Source organism: Hibiscus syriacus, unplaced genomic scaffold (genome assembly GCF_006381635.1).
Source record: "Hibiscus syriacus cultivar Baekdansim isolate YM2019G1 unplaced genomic scaffold, ASM638163v2 tig00112043_pilon, whole genome shotgun sequence".
Taxonomy (NCBI): Eukaryota; Viridiplantae; Streptophyta; class Magnoliopsida; order Malvales; family Malvaceae; genus Hibiscus; species Hibiscus syriacus.
Genome location: NW_024063241.1, coordinates 31,499 through 47,003, shown reverse-complemented (window position 1 = coordinate 47,003; position 15,505 = coordinate 31,499). Strand labels below are relative to the sequence as shown.

The 15,505-nt window shown below is 37.7% G+C and overlaps 2 protein-coding genes across 2 annotated transcripts in view; one reads left to right on the top strand and one right to left on the bottom strand.

The window, feature by feature from the left end:
- The window catches only part of LOC120174218, a 48,747-nt gene that overhangs the window by 14,697 nt on the left and 18,545 nt on the right, over positions 1-15,505 (top strand). The gene's annotated exons all lie outside the window — the stretch shown is intronic.
- Positions 7,904-8,727, bottom strand: LOC120174215 (probable ribose-5-phosphate isomerase 3, chloroplastic). Its single transcript, XM_039181144.1, is given in 2 exon segments — positions 7,904-8,543; positions 8,546-8,727. Coding segments are annotated over 2 exon segments (639 nt in total). The 5' UTR covers positions 8,610-8,727; the 3' UTR covers positions 7,904-7,968.

The window sequence follows — 15,505 nt, the reverse complement described above, 5'->3', positions numbered from 1 at the left end:
GTTTGACCTGGGATTTCTTTAAGGAGCGCTTTCGGAGCCGTTTTCTGGGAGAGCATTATTTAGCTCAGAGACGACAGCAGTTTCAGGATCTGGTTCAGGGAGTCATGATTGTTTCTGAGTATGAGATTGAGTTCTTGAAGTTACTGAAGTATGGATTCAGTATGGTACCCACTGAGAGAGATCGATGCCGTAAATTTGCCCTTTGACTCAGATACGAGCTGCGTAAGCAGGTTGTGACCCATCAGGATGAGATTTTTGACGTACTGGTAGGCAGAGCGAAGGATGCTGAGGAGGTAGAGACCTTGGCTCCAGCAAGAGACTGTGTTGATCGAGAGCGGCCTGGGAGATTTTTGGGCCCGAACGAGTTCTTCGCACGTCCTGGAAAGAAGACTCGTACTTCGGGTCCTTTGAGAAGCAATATCATTTCTAGGCCTGCAGTATCTTCACCTTCAGTTGTCAGTCGAGGTGGTTCCTCATCGTTTTATCAAGGGCCCCTCTGTGAGTATTGTGGTAGTCGAAACAGAGGAGAGTGTCGTAAGAAGATGGGTCTTTGTTATCAGTGTGGATCTAGTGGTCATTTCCTGAGGGATTGTCCATAACTAGCTTCGTCTGAGCGGACTGCTACTCAGACTCCTGCACGTTCCCAGGCATCAGTTCAGACTCCAGCCAGAGGTCGTAGTCAGGGAAGACCTTCCGGATCAGTATCCAGAGCAGATAGTAGAGTCCGACCTCAGCAGAATAGAGAGCTAATAGTTTCTGAGGCTAGACAACCAGCTTTGGTTTACGCCACCAGACGTTGGGATGATAGAGATGAGCCTGAGGTTATTGCAGGTACATTTACTATTTATTCTATTCCATACTTTGCATTACTGGAAAATGGCTCGACACACTCCTATATATCGAGTTCAGTATCTCGAAACCTTCAGATTCCGATTGAGAACACTGATAATACTGTTACGGTTACGAGTCCAGTAGGACAGTCAATATTAGTGAATAAAGTATTTCGGCGTTGTCCACTGGAGGTTCAGGGAGAAATTTTTCTCCCTGATCTTATGGAGTTTCCTTTAGAGGAGTTTGATTTAATTCTTGGGATGGATTGGTTGAATGAACACAAAGTAAATCTGGATTGCGAATACAAGAGAGCTACTCTGAAGACTTTGGATGGTCGGACTGTTGTGTTAATTGGTGAACGACGTGGCTATCTCTCTAATATAGTTTCAGCTATGGAAATTGATCGTATGATCAGGAAGGGATATGAGACTTTCATTGCCTGTATTTTGAACACTAAAGGTTCCTTGTCCACGATTGAGGAGATTCATACAGTTAGCGAGTTTCCTGATGTCTTTCCGGAGGAGTTGCCTGGGTTACCTCCTGATAGAGAGGTAGAGTTCGAGATTGAGACTTATCCAGGATCTGCACCTATTTTTATGGCACCTTATCGCATGACTCCAAAGGAACTTAAGGAGTTGAAGGTTCAATTGCAAGAATTATTCGATCGAGGATTTATTTGGCATAGTACCTCACCGTGGGGAGCTCCAGTTTTGTTCGTGAAAAAGAAGGATGTGTCGTTAAGGCTATGTATTGATTATCGAAAGTTGAACAAGATGACGATCAAGATTAAGTACCCACTACCGAGGATTGATGACTTATTTGATCAATTGCGAGGAGCTACTGTATTCTCTAAGATTGATCTTTGTTCGGGGTATTATCAACTGAAAGTTAAAGGATCCGATGTTGCAAAGACGGCCATTCGCACTAGATATGGTCATTATGAATTCTTAGTAATGCCTTTTGGTTTGACGAACGCTCCTGCAGCTTTCATGGATTTTATGAATCGTGTGTTCCGGCCATATTTGGATCAATTTGTGGTCGTCTTCATCGATGATATTCTGATCTATTCTCATACTGAGTCAGAGTATGACGAGCATTTGAAGATCGTTCTACGGACTTTGAGAGAGCATCGTCTATATACCAAACTAAGCAAGTGTGAGTTTTGGCTTCAAGAAGTGTCGTTTTTGGGGCATATTATTTCTGCGCGAGGTGTTCAGGTCGATCCAAGCAAGATCGAGGCTATTATGAATTGGAAACGACCCAAGAACATCTCTGAGATCCGCAGTTTCTTGGGCTTGGCTGGATATTATCGACATTTTGTCGAGGGTTTCTCGATCATTGCTGCTCCTTTGACAAAACTGTTAAGGAAGAACGTGCCGTTTGACTAGGGCGAGCCACAACAGGAGTGCTTTGAGAAATTAAAGGCAGTATTGACTCAAGCACCAGTGTTGATTCAACCAGAGTCCGAGAAGGATTTTACAGTGTATAGTGATGCTTCACACTCAGGACTCGGTTGTGTTCTAATGCAAGAAAGTAAGGTGGTGGCTTATGCATCCCGTCAGCTGCGACCACATGAGTGTAATTATCCTACTCATGATTTGGAGTTAGCAGCAGTGATTTTTGCCTTGAAGATTTGGAGACACTATCTTTATGGAGAGAAGTGTTACATTTTCACGGATCATAAGAGCTTAAAATATCTTCTGACCCAGAAGGAGCTTAATTTGAGACAGCGTCGATGGCTAGAGCTTCTAAAGGATTATGATTGCATGATTGATTATCACCCCGATAAAGCTAACATTGTAGCGGATGCTTTGAGTCGAAAGGTGGTAACGGAGTTGAGGTCTTTAATGGCCAGGATGAATTTATATGACGATGGAACTCTGTTAGCAGAATTGCAAGTTAAGCCGACCTTGGTTGATGAAATCAAAGTTAAGCAATCCCTTGATAGCTCATTGCTTTCCATCTTTGAGCAAGTAGAGCAAGGGACAAGCTCATATTACGCCCTTGATCAGGATGAAGTTTTATGCTTCAAAGGTCGGTATTATGTGCCTGATGATGCTGAGTTGAGGCAGACTATCCTTACTGAGGCTCATAGTAGTCCATATGCTATGCATCCCGGTGGAGATAAGATGTATCGGAATTTAAGAGAGAGGTATCATTGGGTCGGCATGAAGAAGGATATCTCAAATTTTATGGCTAGGTGTTTGACTTGTCAGCAAGTTAAGGCAGAACATCAACATCCATCAGATTTGTTACAACCTATTAAGATTCCTGAATGAAAATGGGAGCGTATTACTATGGATTTTGTTACTGGTTTACCTATGACTCCTTCGAAAAAGGATTCAGTTTGGGTGATTGTTGACAGACTTACAAAGTCAGCTCACTTCATTCCTGTGCGGGTAAACTATACATTGGACAAGCTGGCGAGGTTGTATATTTAGAAGATTGTCAGATTGCATGGTGTTCCGTTATCTATCATTTCAGATCAAGATCCGAGATTTACTTCGAGGTTTTGGAAGGCACTACATACGGCTTTGGGTGCGAGATTGAATTATAGTACATCATTCCACCCACAAACTGTCAATCTGAGAGAGTGATTCAGATCTGGAGGATATGTTACGGGGCTGTGTAATTGATTTTCGTGGTAGCTGGGAGAACTTTTTACCGTTGGCTGAATTTGCTTACAATAACAGTTACCAGACCAGCATTCGCATGGTACCTTATGAAGCACTCTATGGGCGTAGATGTCGCACTCCGATCTGTTGGACTGAGTTACGTGATCGGAAGACTTTGGGACCTGAGTTAGTGCGTGAGACGGAAGACACAGTCAGATTGATTCGTAACCGTTTGAAAGAAGCATTTGATAGGCAGAAGTCTTATGCAGATCAAAGGAGGAAAGATATACAATTTGAGGTTGGAGATCATGTCTTTTTAAAGGTATCCCCGTGGAAGAAAGTACTGAGATTTGGGCGTAAGGGTAAGTTAAGTCCAAGATTTATTGGATCATTTTGTATATTGAAGAGGGTATGACCTGTTCCATATCAGCTGGAGTTGCCTCCCCAACTCAGTCGTATTCATGATGTCTTTCATGTATCTATGTTGAGGCGATACCGTCTAGATCCAGGTCACATCATTCAGGTTGAAAAGGTAGAGCTGAGACCTGATTTATCCTATGAGGAAGAGCCCATTCAGATCTTAGAAAGGGATGAGCGTGTTCTTCGGAATAGGCGTATCCCAATGGTCAAAGTTCAATGGAGTAATCGAGGCCCCTCAGAAGCTACTTGGGAGACATTGGAGTCAATGGAGGCTCAGTTTCCTCAGTTATTTTCATAAGGTAAATTTCGAGGACGAAATTTCTTTTAGAGGGGGAGAATTGTCACACTCTGCCCCATAATTTTCCACTAGGAAAAAAAAATATATCTAATAGCACTATAGATAAAATAATAAGCACTATAAATAAAATAATAAACACTATAAATATTATAATAGCACTAAGAATAAAAAAATATTTAGTGGTAGACAATGACCTATCCACCATCACATGTGGTATATATTTTATTCAAAATATGAGATGGTGGTTTAGTTTTATATTAGGATATAACCATTAATTCTGCAATAATACCCTCTCCGTGCAGTGAACCAAAACTGAAAATTTTTCATTAAGCTCGCCCTTGACACATTTCGGCCTGCCTCCTTCGATCGGTGGGTGGTGTATCGTCGTGTTCTTTAGTCTCAACAGCGACCATCGGTCCAACCCCGACTAGCCCAGTTCCGAAATCTGTCACAGATAGACTAAATCGAGAAGGGAAATCGACACTTAAAACCCCGATCGTCGTTTTAAGTTTTGTCGATTCCGGCCATTCCAACAACTGTCTTGTTTCGTTCATCCGCCGTAGGTAAAGTCATATCGTTTAATTTGGATAATATTTCAGTGTTTAGATTGAAAACATATTATAATGGGTGTTGGTTTAGATTTTTGATAAATAGTTTTAAAAAGGTGCTATTTTCGTAATTAATTTTAAAAGAGTGCTATTTTCGTAATTATTGTTAAAACGGTGATATTTTGGTAATTATTGTTAAAACGGTGATATTTTGGTAATATTGTTAAAACGGTGATATTTTGGTAATTATTTTTAAAACAGTGATATTTTGGGAATTATTTCGAAAAAGGTGATAGTTTGAAAATTATTTCGAAAAAGGTGTAATTTTCGTATTAGTTGACTGTGGACTTTTGAGAACCTTTGACCAAAACTTTGACCAGCTTTAACCGGCTAGTAAACGACCGTTAACTTTTTCTGGGTATACCTATTTTGACAGTTTTCGACGTCCCGAATCCGTTTCGGAAGTCCGTTTCGCCAAATTCGAACCCGAAGGCCTCCAAATCATCAGTCAAAGTGGTTGACTTTGACTTTGACCAAGAATTCGAATTTTTGAAATGTCATATTTTATGTTTTTCGACGTCCTGATTCCGATTCCGCAATCAGTTTGGTCAAATTCAGACGCTAAAGCCTCCAAATTGATAGTCAAACCCGAAAAGTGCATATGTACTTAAGAGTTTTAGCTTTGAATGATTAAGTAAGACTTGAGACTGATAAATGATTATTATTTGAAGGTACAAGAGACTATCCTGATCGCTCGACAGTTCGACCCAGCTCCTCTATATCAGTTAAACCACGTGTGCCAGTATTCACCCGTATGACTCGTAACTTTTATGATTTCAAAAATTAGTTATGCTATCCATTAGTAATATAGTGTTATTATGTATTAGGTTCGAAAACTGTAGCAGAGCGTAGCGAGGCCAGCAATCACTAGATCTACTATTTGAACCTATTATCGAGGTGTGTTCCCTAAGTACTATTTAATTGTTTTATCTGTTTTGAAATATGGTACATTAAAAGTTATGATTTTACTGTTTATTGATGGTTTATGGACAATGACTGATATATGATAACGGTGTTTACTGATTTATGGAAATTATGCTTACTGCATAAATAGTATTTTTGAAATACTGATTTTGGGTTGGATTGAATTATAGAGGTATAGCTCTGATCAAGCTGGTAAACCTTACGGACTTAATGGACTCTTGGGTAGGCTCACGAGCCCCAAGATGCTCTATTAGGTTGGCCCTCTTTGCTGTGTGCTTAGGGTAAGCCCTATAGATTTACGGACTTAAGGATACATGCCCCAAAGCCTATCTTTAGGTTGGCTTCCTTTTTGCTGTGTGCTTAAGAAAAGCCCTATTGGATGCAGTTCTGGGGAACTGCGGATGGTGTACAGGAGAAGGGTTTTATACTATGAGTTTCAAAAGTTAAATTTTTATGATGATTTTATGAACCATTACTCGTTTATTGTACCTACTATGATTTTATTGTACTATTGGGACACACTGAGCCTAGCTCACTTTTCGAAAATGTTTTCTCCCTTTCAGATACTGTTGGTTATATACCCCAGATCAAGCACTTGGAGGATCAACATATATCTTGAAGTACATATAGTTGTAATGTTTTTATATTTCAAGTTGACTTTATTTTAGTAACATGGGCCTTTATTTAAAGTATTTGTTTCAGAAATGAACATTGTTTCCGCTACTGATATTTGGTTTATGGTGATCCAATTTTTACGACATGTTTTAAAAATTAAATTTTTAACTATTTAGTTTTATATTCATGAGTTAGGTTTTATCATAATTTATTATATCCTTTTATAAATGTATTTATAATGTGATTTTACATTGATCGAATAAGGGTTTCGAAAAATGTCTTTAAAAATCATGGATGTAATCCGCTAGTCTTAGTCGAAATGCATAGGCTGGGTCTAGGGGGGTTACATTGTAATACATATTGTTATAACGTGAACCGATGGTTTACCCTACATTTTACTTGCTTTCGACTTTACTAGAAAATTAATTAGGTCAAAAGAATGATGTGATTGACTACTCGAAAGAACTTGTACATTTTCTTACTTATTTGAATTATGTTTTTGTAATATAAATTCATGAGATAAATAATAATGATAAAGTATGCAAAATTAAGTATAAATATAAAAGATAAATAAATAAATTATTGTATATAGAATATATAATAAATATTATATCTTAGATAACAAAAATAATTTATATCTTTTTATTATTATGAATATCTATGATAAATTATTGTACATAGAAGAATGTAATCCTTGTCGATTGAAAAATACAAGAAACCTCCCAGTGAATGCGTCACATATAAACTGAAGCTAGTTTACACAATGTAAACATTAATATATTTTTAACAAAAATTATGTAAAATTTAATATTAATTAAAATTAAAATAATATATGATATACTTAAATACTCAAGTAATATATTATCAACAGATAAATTTTTATTAAAATAATTTTTATTTAAATATTTAGAATTTTACTTGTTAAAAAATATAGAACAATGACAATTTGGTAAAATATACATTTCAATAATCTTTTATTCCTTCAACCAAACACGGTAATCTTACATTCCTGCCAAACCAACCAAACACAATAATGTAACATTCCCAGTAATTATATTCCTTGGTAATCTTTTATTACCACTGGTAATCTTACATTCCGTGAACCAAACGCACCCTAACTTCTAATACATGGAACCCAAGTCATTATAGTGTTATCGGTTAGTGTTATGATATTATATTTTTAAGTATGATTTCGAATAGAATACATTATTATATTTGAAATTATACTTAAAAATTATATAAATTATATGATATACATTAACGATCTTTAAAATATGTAGTTAAACTTAAAAGCTTTCAGTCTTAATTAATATTTTTCTTTTTTTTAAGTTTCGAGTTTAATCAAGATAGGAATTGTTAAAAAAAATTATATGATATACATTTTTTTAATAATTTAAAATTATTATAATATATTATCTATTTATAATTTCTTTTAATAGATTGATAATGTACATGTACCCTCAATTGAGTTAAGAAAATATACGAAAAGCATACTAAATGCTGTTATGTTATACCAAAAAACAGAATTTTAACGCAATATTGCATCTAAAAGAATGATAAAACTACATATTCATTAACCATTTAATTCAGTTCCAAAATCCCCCACGATTATTCAACATTTTGCAACAAATTACCCAGAGATCTCTACCTATACAAATCACTTGGTCATGATCTCAACACCAGTTTTCCCAGCAATGATAACAGAGGTAGCCATCCCCAGAAACAACCCATGTTCCACTACACCTTCCAAGGCAGAAATCTCTTTCCCAGCTCCAAACCCATCTTTAATCGGATTCTGGAAATATAAATCCACAATGTAGTTCCCATTATCAGTCACATAAGGCTTTTCACTTCCATCTAACCTCAACTTTGCTTCACAACCCAGTTCTTTAAACAGCCCTTGGAGTCTAACCAGATTGTATTTCCAGCAGAATTGCACGACTTCAACAGGCATGGCTAAACCGCTCCCTCCGAGCCCCGAAACAAGCTTGCTATCATCGGCTACGACGATAAACGAAGACGAAGCTGCTTCAACCATTTTCTCACGCAAAAGTGCACCTCCTCGGCCTTTAACCAGGTCGAGGTTGGGATCGACTTCATCGGCGCCGTCAATGGCGAGGTCAATGTGGGGATGAGAGTCCAGGGTTGATAAGGGAATGTTGAGCGATGCAGCTTGTTCTTGTGTTCTTTTCGAGGTTGGGATTCCTATGATGTTGGAAAGTTGGCCGTGGAAAGGAGTTGGCCTAGTTTGTCGACCACGAAAGCTGCCGTTGAACCTGTTCCAAGGCCGAGGATCATGCCGGACTTGACTGACTCGACTGCCTTGTCGGCCGCGAGTTTCTTGAGCTCATCTTGGGAAAGCACCTGGGCGGCTTGGGACCTAACGGAGAATGGTTTCTGGGTTGGGGCGCGTCGGTTAACAAGGGTGTGGTGCAGGGCTATTTGACCAAACTGACACGGTTTTTTATAATATTTATTTTTTTAGCACCGTTTGATATATATTTTTCGAAGTGACATCCTTTCGGCTGAGCTGGCGAAAGGCGCATCCCGGGGACGCGTTTTACCCGAGTTTTCGCTGAGTTTGATGCCACGTGTGGAAGGCGCGTCCCCGGGGATGCGCCTTCACGGGATTCTGATGACTCGGCTGCCACACTGGTATTTTGTTTAATAATAAATATAAATAAATATTTTATTTTTATTATTATTATAAATTAGTAATATATTATGTAAAGTGTTTCGATTATAATGTAAGAATTATCAAATGTATTTTGTTAGTGTGTGTTAAAGGTGGAGTGAATTATCTACATTAATATGATAGAACAATATATGAAAACCAGTTTTGATTTTATTGTAGTTATAGGAAAAATGTATGAAATTATAATATTACACATATGTTTGTATTATTATTTTTTATTTTGATTATTGATCTATTAATTTTATGAGTTAAATATTTAAATGTTATCAATCTAGTCATCTCTTATCAATATTTAACGAAAATATTGATTCATAAGTTAATAAATTAGTATAATTACACATTTAATATTCAAGACTTACATATTATATGAATTTAGTCTTATTGAAAATTTAATTTAATAAATTTAATCCTCCAATCAGAACATGAAAATATATTGAATAAATATATTAATTATTATATTAAATAAATATATTGAAAATATTTATGTATTTAAAAGTTAAAAAAAATTATTTAGGTGTACATACATTGAGAAATTATATAAAATGCAATAACATTAAATTATTAGAAACAAAAACATTCATTTAAATAAAATATTAATTACATAAGAGTTAACGGTTATATGATGATAACAGAGCTGGACAATTTTTTCTATTGTGCCCGATGTTTCTACAATGCCCACATCGTTTTTGTTCTGTTGACTTCTCCCGAATATCCATATCACAATGTATTCTAGTAGATTTTGGACGACCTGAGTCCCTCAATAACAATGGATCTGGTACAATTGTAAGCCAAGTTTAAATCTCATTTGGGTCTCTTTCGTTTCCTATGGGCGGAAACTCAAATTCATATACCTTGAATACTTGTGAAAGTTGGTATACGGTATCAACATAATTTTTGTAGTCCAATTGCGAATGTGAGCAAGCTGCAATGGCATGAGAGCATGGATATTTGAGTGCTTGAAAGAAACCACAATCGCACCACCTCTCTTGCAGATTAACTCTGAAAGAGTTAGCTTCAATCCCTTGCAGCGGACGTGGCATTTCGGTTACACGAAACAATTCACGGGTGTGAGAAAAATTTGTAACTAACATCCCATTTGATGCAGCCACTTTTTTCTGTAAATCAGCTACTAGTCTTGGGTGGTAAATATGGTCGTTTTGCATCCAAGTAAGAGCTTGTCCACCGAGCTTTGCAAAGAGTTGACTCAAACGAAAATAAGTCGTTTTAACCAACGCCGTGACTGGTAAATGACGCGCCCCCTTTAAGGTTGAATTTATTGCTTCAGCCAAGTTTGTTGTCATATGACCATAGCGATACCCTCCGTCATAAGCATTTGTCCACATTTCTTTGTTGATGTCCATAATGTACTCGCACTCCTTCTTATTTTTGCCAAACAGCTCTTGTAGCATCGACTCAAACCTTTGAGGTAAGAGTTCGTAACCTAAGCCATTAGGAATATGTAATAATTAATATGAAGTATAAATAAGTAATAAGAAATTGATAGAAAAATTGGGGAAAAGTAACATACCCATCCGCACGACTAACTGACGTTCATCGTTTTTCTTGTATTTTCCGTAATAGTTTGTAGCAATATGACGGACACAATAACGATGTTGAACATGTGGAGGTCTATACATTGTACCCAAAGAGTCCATTGCTGCTTTTATCCCGGCTCCTCGGTCTGAAATAATGCATACTCGTTCCCTGGTGACAACATGTAAACGTAAATTTTTAAGGAAAAAAGCCCAAGACACAGTGTCTTCTCCTTGAACGAGGGCAAACGCAACAGGAAGAATATTGCGGTTTCCATCTTGGACCACAGCCAATAATAAAACTTGCTTGTATTTCCCATACAAGAAAGTACCATCAATTTGGACAACTGGTTTACAGTACTTGACTGCATTAATACACTGAGGGTAAGTCCAAAAGACACGGTAAAATTGGCAGCGATCGCGAACCATTCGATCATTCACGTAATGATGTTGAGTTTCGAACTCAACAATTGTCCCGGGATTGAGTCTTTGCACAACATGAAACCAACTGGGCAGCTCGTTGTAAGAGGAATCTCATTCGCCATGAAGTTTGCAAATGGCATTCTGTTTTGCCAACCACGCTTTTTTATATGAGACGGTGTACCCATATTGTGACTGTATAGCAGAAATCAACACTGCAACAGCTATATGAGAGCTTTGCTTCACAATGAGCATGATTGCTTGGCAAATAATGTTGGAGTCCAAGTTGGGATGATCCTGGTTTATACCTCTTGCACAACATGTATGAGGACCGTTGTATCTGGTTAGTTCCCATAAGTTGTTCTTCTTCTTCCTCTTTGATACACGGACCATCCATTGACATCCGTTGTCACGTTGGACGCAGTAGCAGACATATTTCTCCGTGTTAGATCGATCAACTCGGGACTGAACTGAGTTACGAATATTGTAACTCTTTATTGCCAACATTGCTTCCTCCTTCGATGCGAACTCCATTCCAATATGTAAATTATCGTCATTGACTGATGATTGAAGTCCATAGTTGCCAACATCAGGAAGTTCTGGAAATTCAGGCTCATACATTGCATCATAATCAGCCTCATACATATGTGCAGGAAGTTCGGCTGGTGTTGTATTTATCGAAACGTCATCCTCGTCATCATCAGAATGTACGTTAAACTATGGTGAGTCAGGTTCAACGAATAATCCCGTTTCAGCACCAGCTGCACCTGGCTCCCGAAGAGGTTCTTCTGGTGGAGATGAGGGTTCCTCCGGTAATCCAATGTTGAGGTCAAATAAGTTCTCGCTTGCGTGTCCTCCCCTTGAACTTGAGGTCATTGTATCATGTGGGATGTGAATAGACTGTCGTCTCGTTGGCATTTCCATATGTAAGTCGAAAACATTGGCATATGAATGTCTGCCCCTTGAAGTAGAAGAGATGTTGCCATATGGATTATTGGTGAAGCCATGTGGGTTGAGATCATAAGCAGTTGCAGATGAATGCCTTCCTATTGAAGTTGGATCCGCCATTAATGATGTGAAATCAGTACAGATCAGTTGTGTTGGACTATCAACTTGATCAGTTTGATATGCAATGCCAAAGTGAGAGGAATATGAGAGACCACGAGAAGCACGAACCTCAATAAAAGTGGCATACATTTCAATAAGAGATTGTGAACTCCCCATATGAGCATCAACCATCATAGAAACATCATCATCGTTTGAAAGCTGAAATGATGTATACGTGAGCGGAAAAAGTTCAGTAGGAAATCTGTACTGAAGTGAAGATAGTCTTCTCTGGCCTGCTACACGAATCTTTAATGAAATTTTTGTGATTAACTCCTTAATTGTGATGTTTCTCTTCAAGGTTAAGGGGATATAATGATCTGATTCAAAAACAACCCCCTCATCAGCTTCCTTAATTTCTCCATCATACAAAACAACAGCAGAAAGACGACTCATTTTCAAAGAATTTGAGAATTTAGAGTTTGGGAATTTGAGAATTTGAAAGCTTGTGAACTGAAGTTTGTTTTGAAAGTTTATAATATGTTGCATATAATAGTGTCTATACTCGGGGTATTATTCACTTGAAGGCGCGTTCCCGGGGGTGCGACTTCCATTATTCTGTCAGAGAATATGTTATCATTGCCCTATTATGTCACTCATGTCCCTCGGGGACACTATTCATATCAGTACCTATTATTTCTCAGGGGACTTGAAGGCGCGTTCCCGGGGGTGCGCCTTTCATTTTTTTTGTCAGAGAATATGTTATCATTGCCCTATTATGTCACTCATGTCCCTCGGGGACACTATTCATATCAGTACCTATTATTTCTCAGGGGACTTGAAGGCGCATTCCCGGGGGTGCGCCTTCCATTATTTTGTCAGAGAATATGTTATCATTGCCCTATTATGACATTCATGTCCTTCGGGGACACTATTCATATCAGTACCTATTATTTCTCAGGGGACTTGAAGGCACGTTCCCGGGGGTGCGCCTTCCATTATTTTGTCAGAGAATATGTTATCATTGCCCTATTATGTCACTCATGTCCCTCGGGGACACTATTCATATAAGTACCTATTATTTCTCAGGAGACTTGAAGACGCGTTCCCGGGGGTGCGCCTTCCATTATTTTGTCAGAGAATATGTTATCATTGCCCTATTATGTCATTCATGTCCTTCGGGGACACTATTCATATCAGTACCTATTATTTCTCAAGGGACTTGAAGGCGCGTTCCCGGGGGTGCGCCTTCCATTATTTTGTCAGAGAATATGTTATCATTGCCCTATTATGTCATTCATATCCTTCGGGGACACTATTCATATCAGTACCTATTATTTCTCAGGGGACTTGAAGGCGCGTACTCGGGGGTGCGTTTTCCATTATTTTGTCAGAGAATATGTAATCATTGCCCTATTATGTCACTCATGTCCTTCGGGGATACTATTCATATCAGTACCTATTATTTCTCAGGGGACTTGAAGGCGCGTTCCCGGGGGTGCGACTTCCATTATTTTGTCAGAGAATATGTTATCATTGCCTATTATGTCACTTATGTCCCCCGGGAACTATAGATGGATTGTGAAATCAGGTAAATTATAACCAAAATTTAACTTTTTTTGAAAGTTCAGCAAGTTAAGAATAAAATTATACATATAGATTAATTTAAGTTCATAACTTAAATTAAAACGTTAGGTGAAGTTTGAATAAATTAAATAAAATGTTATGGATAAATTGAATAAATGTGAAGTGATAAGTTGATTGTGACATTGAAATTGTATGGAATGAGCATCGAGATGTTTTTACAAATAAATGTGAAGTGATAAGTTGATTTTAATGTATACGTTTTAATATATATGTTAATGATAAAATCATATGTATGGATAAATTTAATTTCAATTTAAGTATTGTGAACTATAATTGGAATATAACTTTTAATTTCGAATACAATTGGAATATTAAGTTGAAATTTAATGTTAAATTTCGAATACTATAATTTATATTTTAATTTTAAATTTCGAATAATATTATTTTTATTTTTATTTTAAATTTTGAATAATATAATTTGTATTTTTAAAACATTTATCAAACATTTAATGTTAAATGTGAATAAAAAATAACATTAAAAATATGTATCAACCATGAAACATTTAAATAACATAACCAAATTACATAAAATTCTGAAATATAACTATTTAAATAACATTAAAATACAACTGGATCACCGATGTCGTCTTCTCGAATGAGTTCCACATGGCGGTGGTTGTCTATTTCGCGGAGGATTTCTTCATGGAATTTGTTCTTCAGTCTCCTCATCTTCACTATCATCATCATCATCATTTTCTTCATTTGGTGTAGATGACGCTGAAGGGGCTGAAGGACCTGTATAAAATAACGACCCTGGAGGAGTGCTAGTAACAATCCCACCGCTCCCCGGGAATTGTGAAAACTGTAGAAACATTGACATCGATGTCTGTGATCCAGATGAAGATTGAGGTGTCTGTGGAGAAGCACCACCAACCAAATAAGATGCATATGAACCATATGCTGGATCATTAAACATAGTCGTATATGCACCTCCATATGGTATAAAACCCTGCGGGCTAGGAATGTAACCCTGCGGGCTCGGAATGTAACCTGGCGGGCTAGGAATGTAACCTTGCGGGCTCGGAATGTAACCCTGCGGAGATGGCATATGAACTGGTGGGCTTGGCATATGAAGTGGAGGGCTGGGCATGTACCCCTGCGGCATCAGCGGATAAGGATGTTGTGGTGGGACTGATGCGGAACCGGTAGCGCCTTCTCTCCGTCCACGCGTCGGGGGACGATGATATTGAGACGGTTGACGTCTTTCTCGGCGCCTAGGAATGCTAACCCCTCGTGCTTCCGCCGAAAGTAGAAACGACTTCCCATTTTCATTAAACCAGTTCATATAGTTATCCGTAACCATATGACCAGTTTCAGCGTAATATTGACGAGGGACCAACTGTGCATACCGGTTCTCCCAAAGCGCAATCCAATCTCTGTGTCTCACCACCAAGCTAACATCTTTTTTTCCTCGTCTATCGATGTTATGCACGTCGTCTAAATTCCTAGGTGCTCCAGGAATATATTGCGTACAAGCATACTAACGGAGCACGCGATCAACTGGATGCCACTCAATAATAGCATAACATATAAGAGGTGTAACCGACATCCAAACCTCTAATGACCCACTAAGGTGGGGTGGGATGCAAGCCTTCACTTCATCGCTCGCATAAGGTATCCACTGAAACTGAAATATAAATATACAATTCAAATAAATAAAATATTCTAATTATATCTAGAATTTTAAATTAAAATATTAATATTTAAACAGATTTAAAAACATACCTCAAACCCAGCTTTCGTATCAATAAGTAAACGAATTTCCTCTAACCCAGTAGGTATACTTTTATGGTCCTTTCTTTTCATCGACCACCTATGAAATATAATATAAACTAAATATCACCCTATTTAGTTAA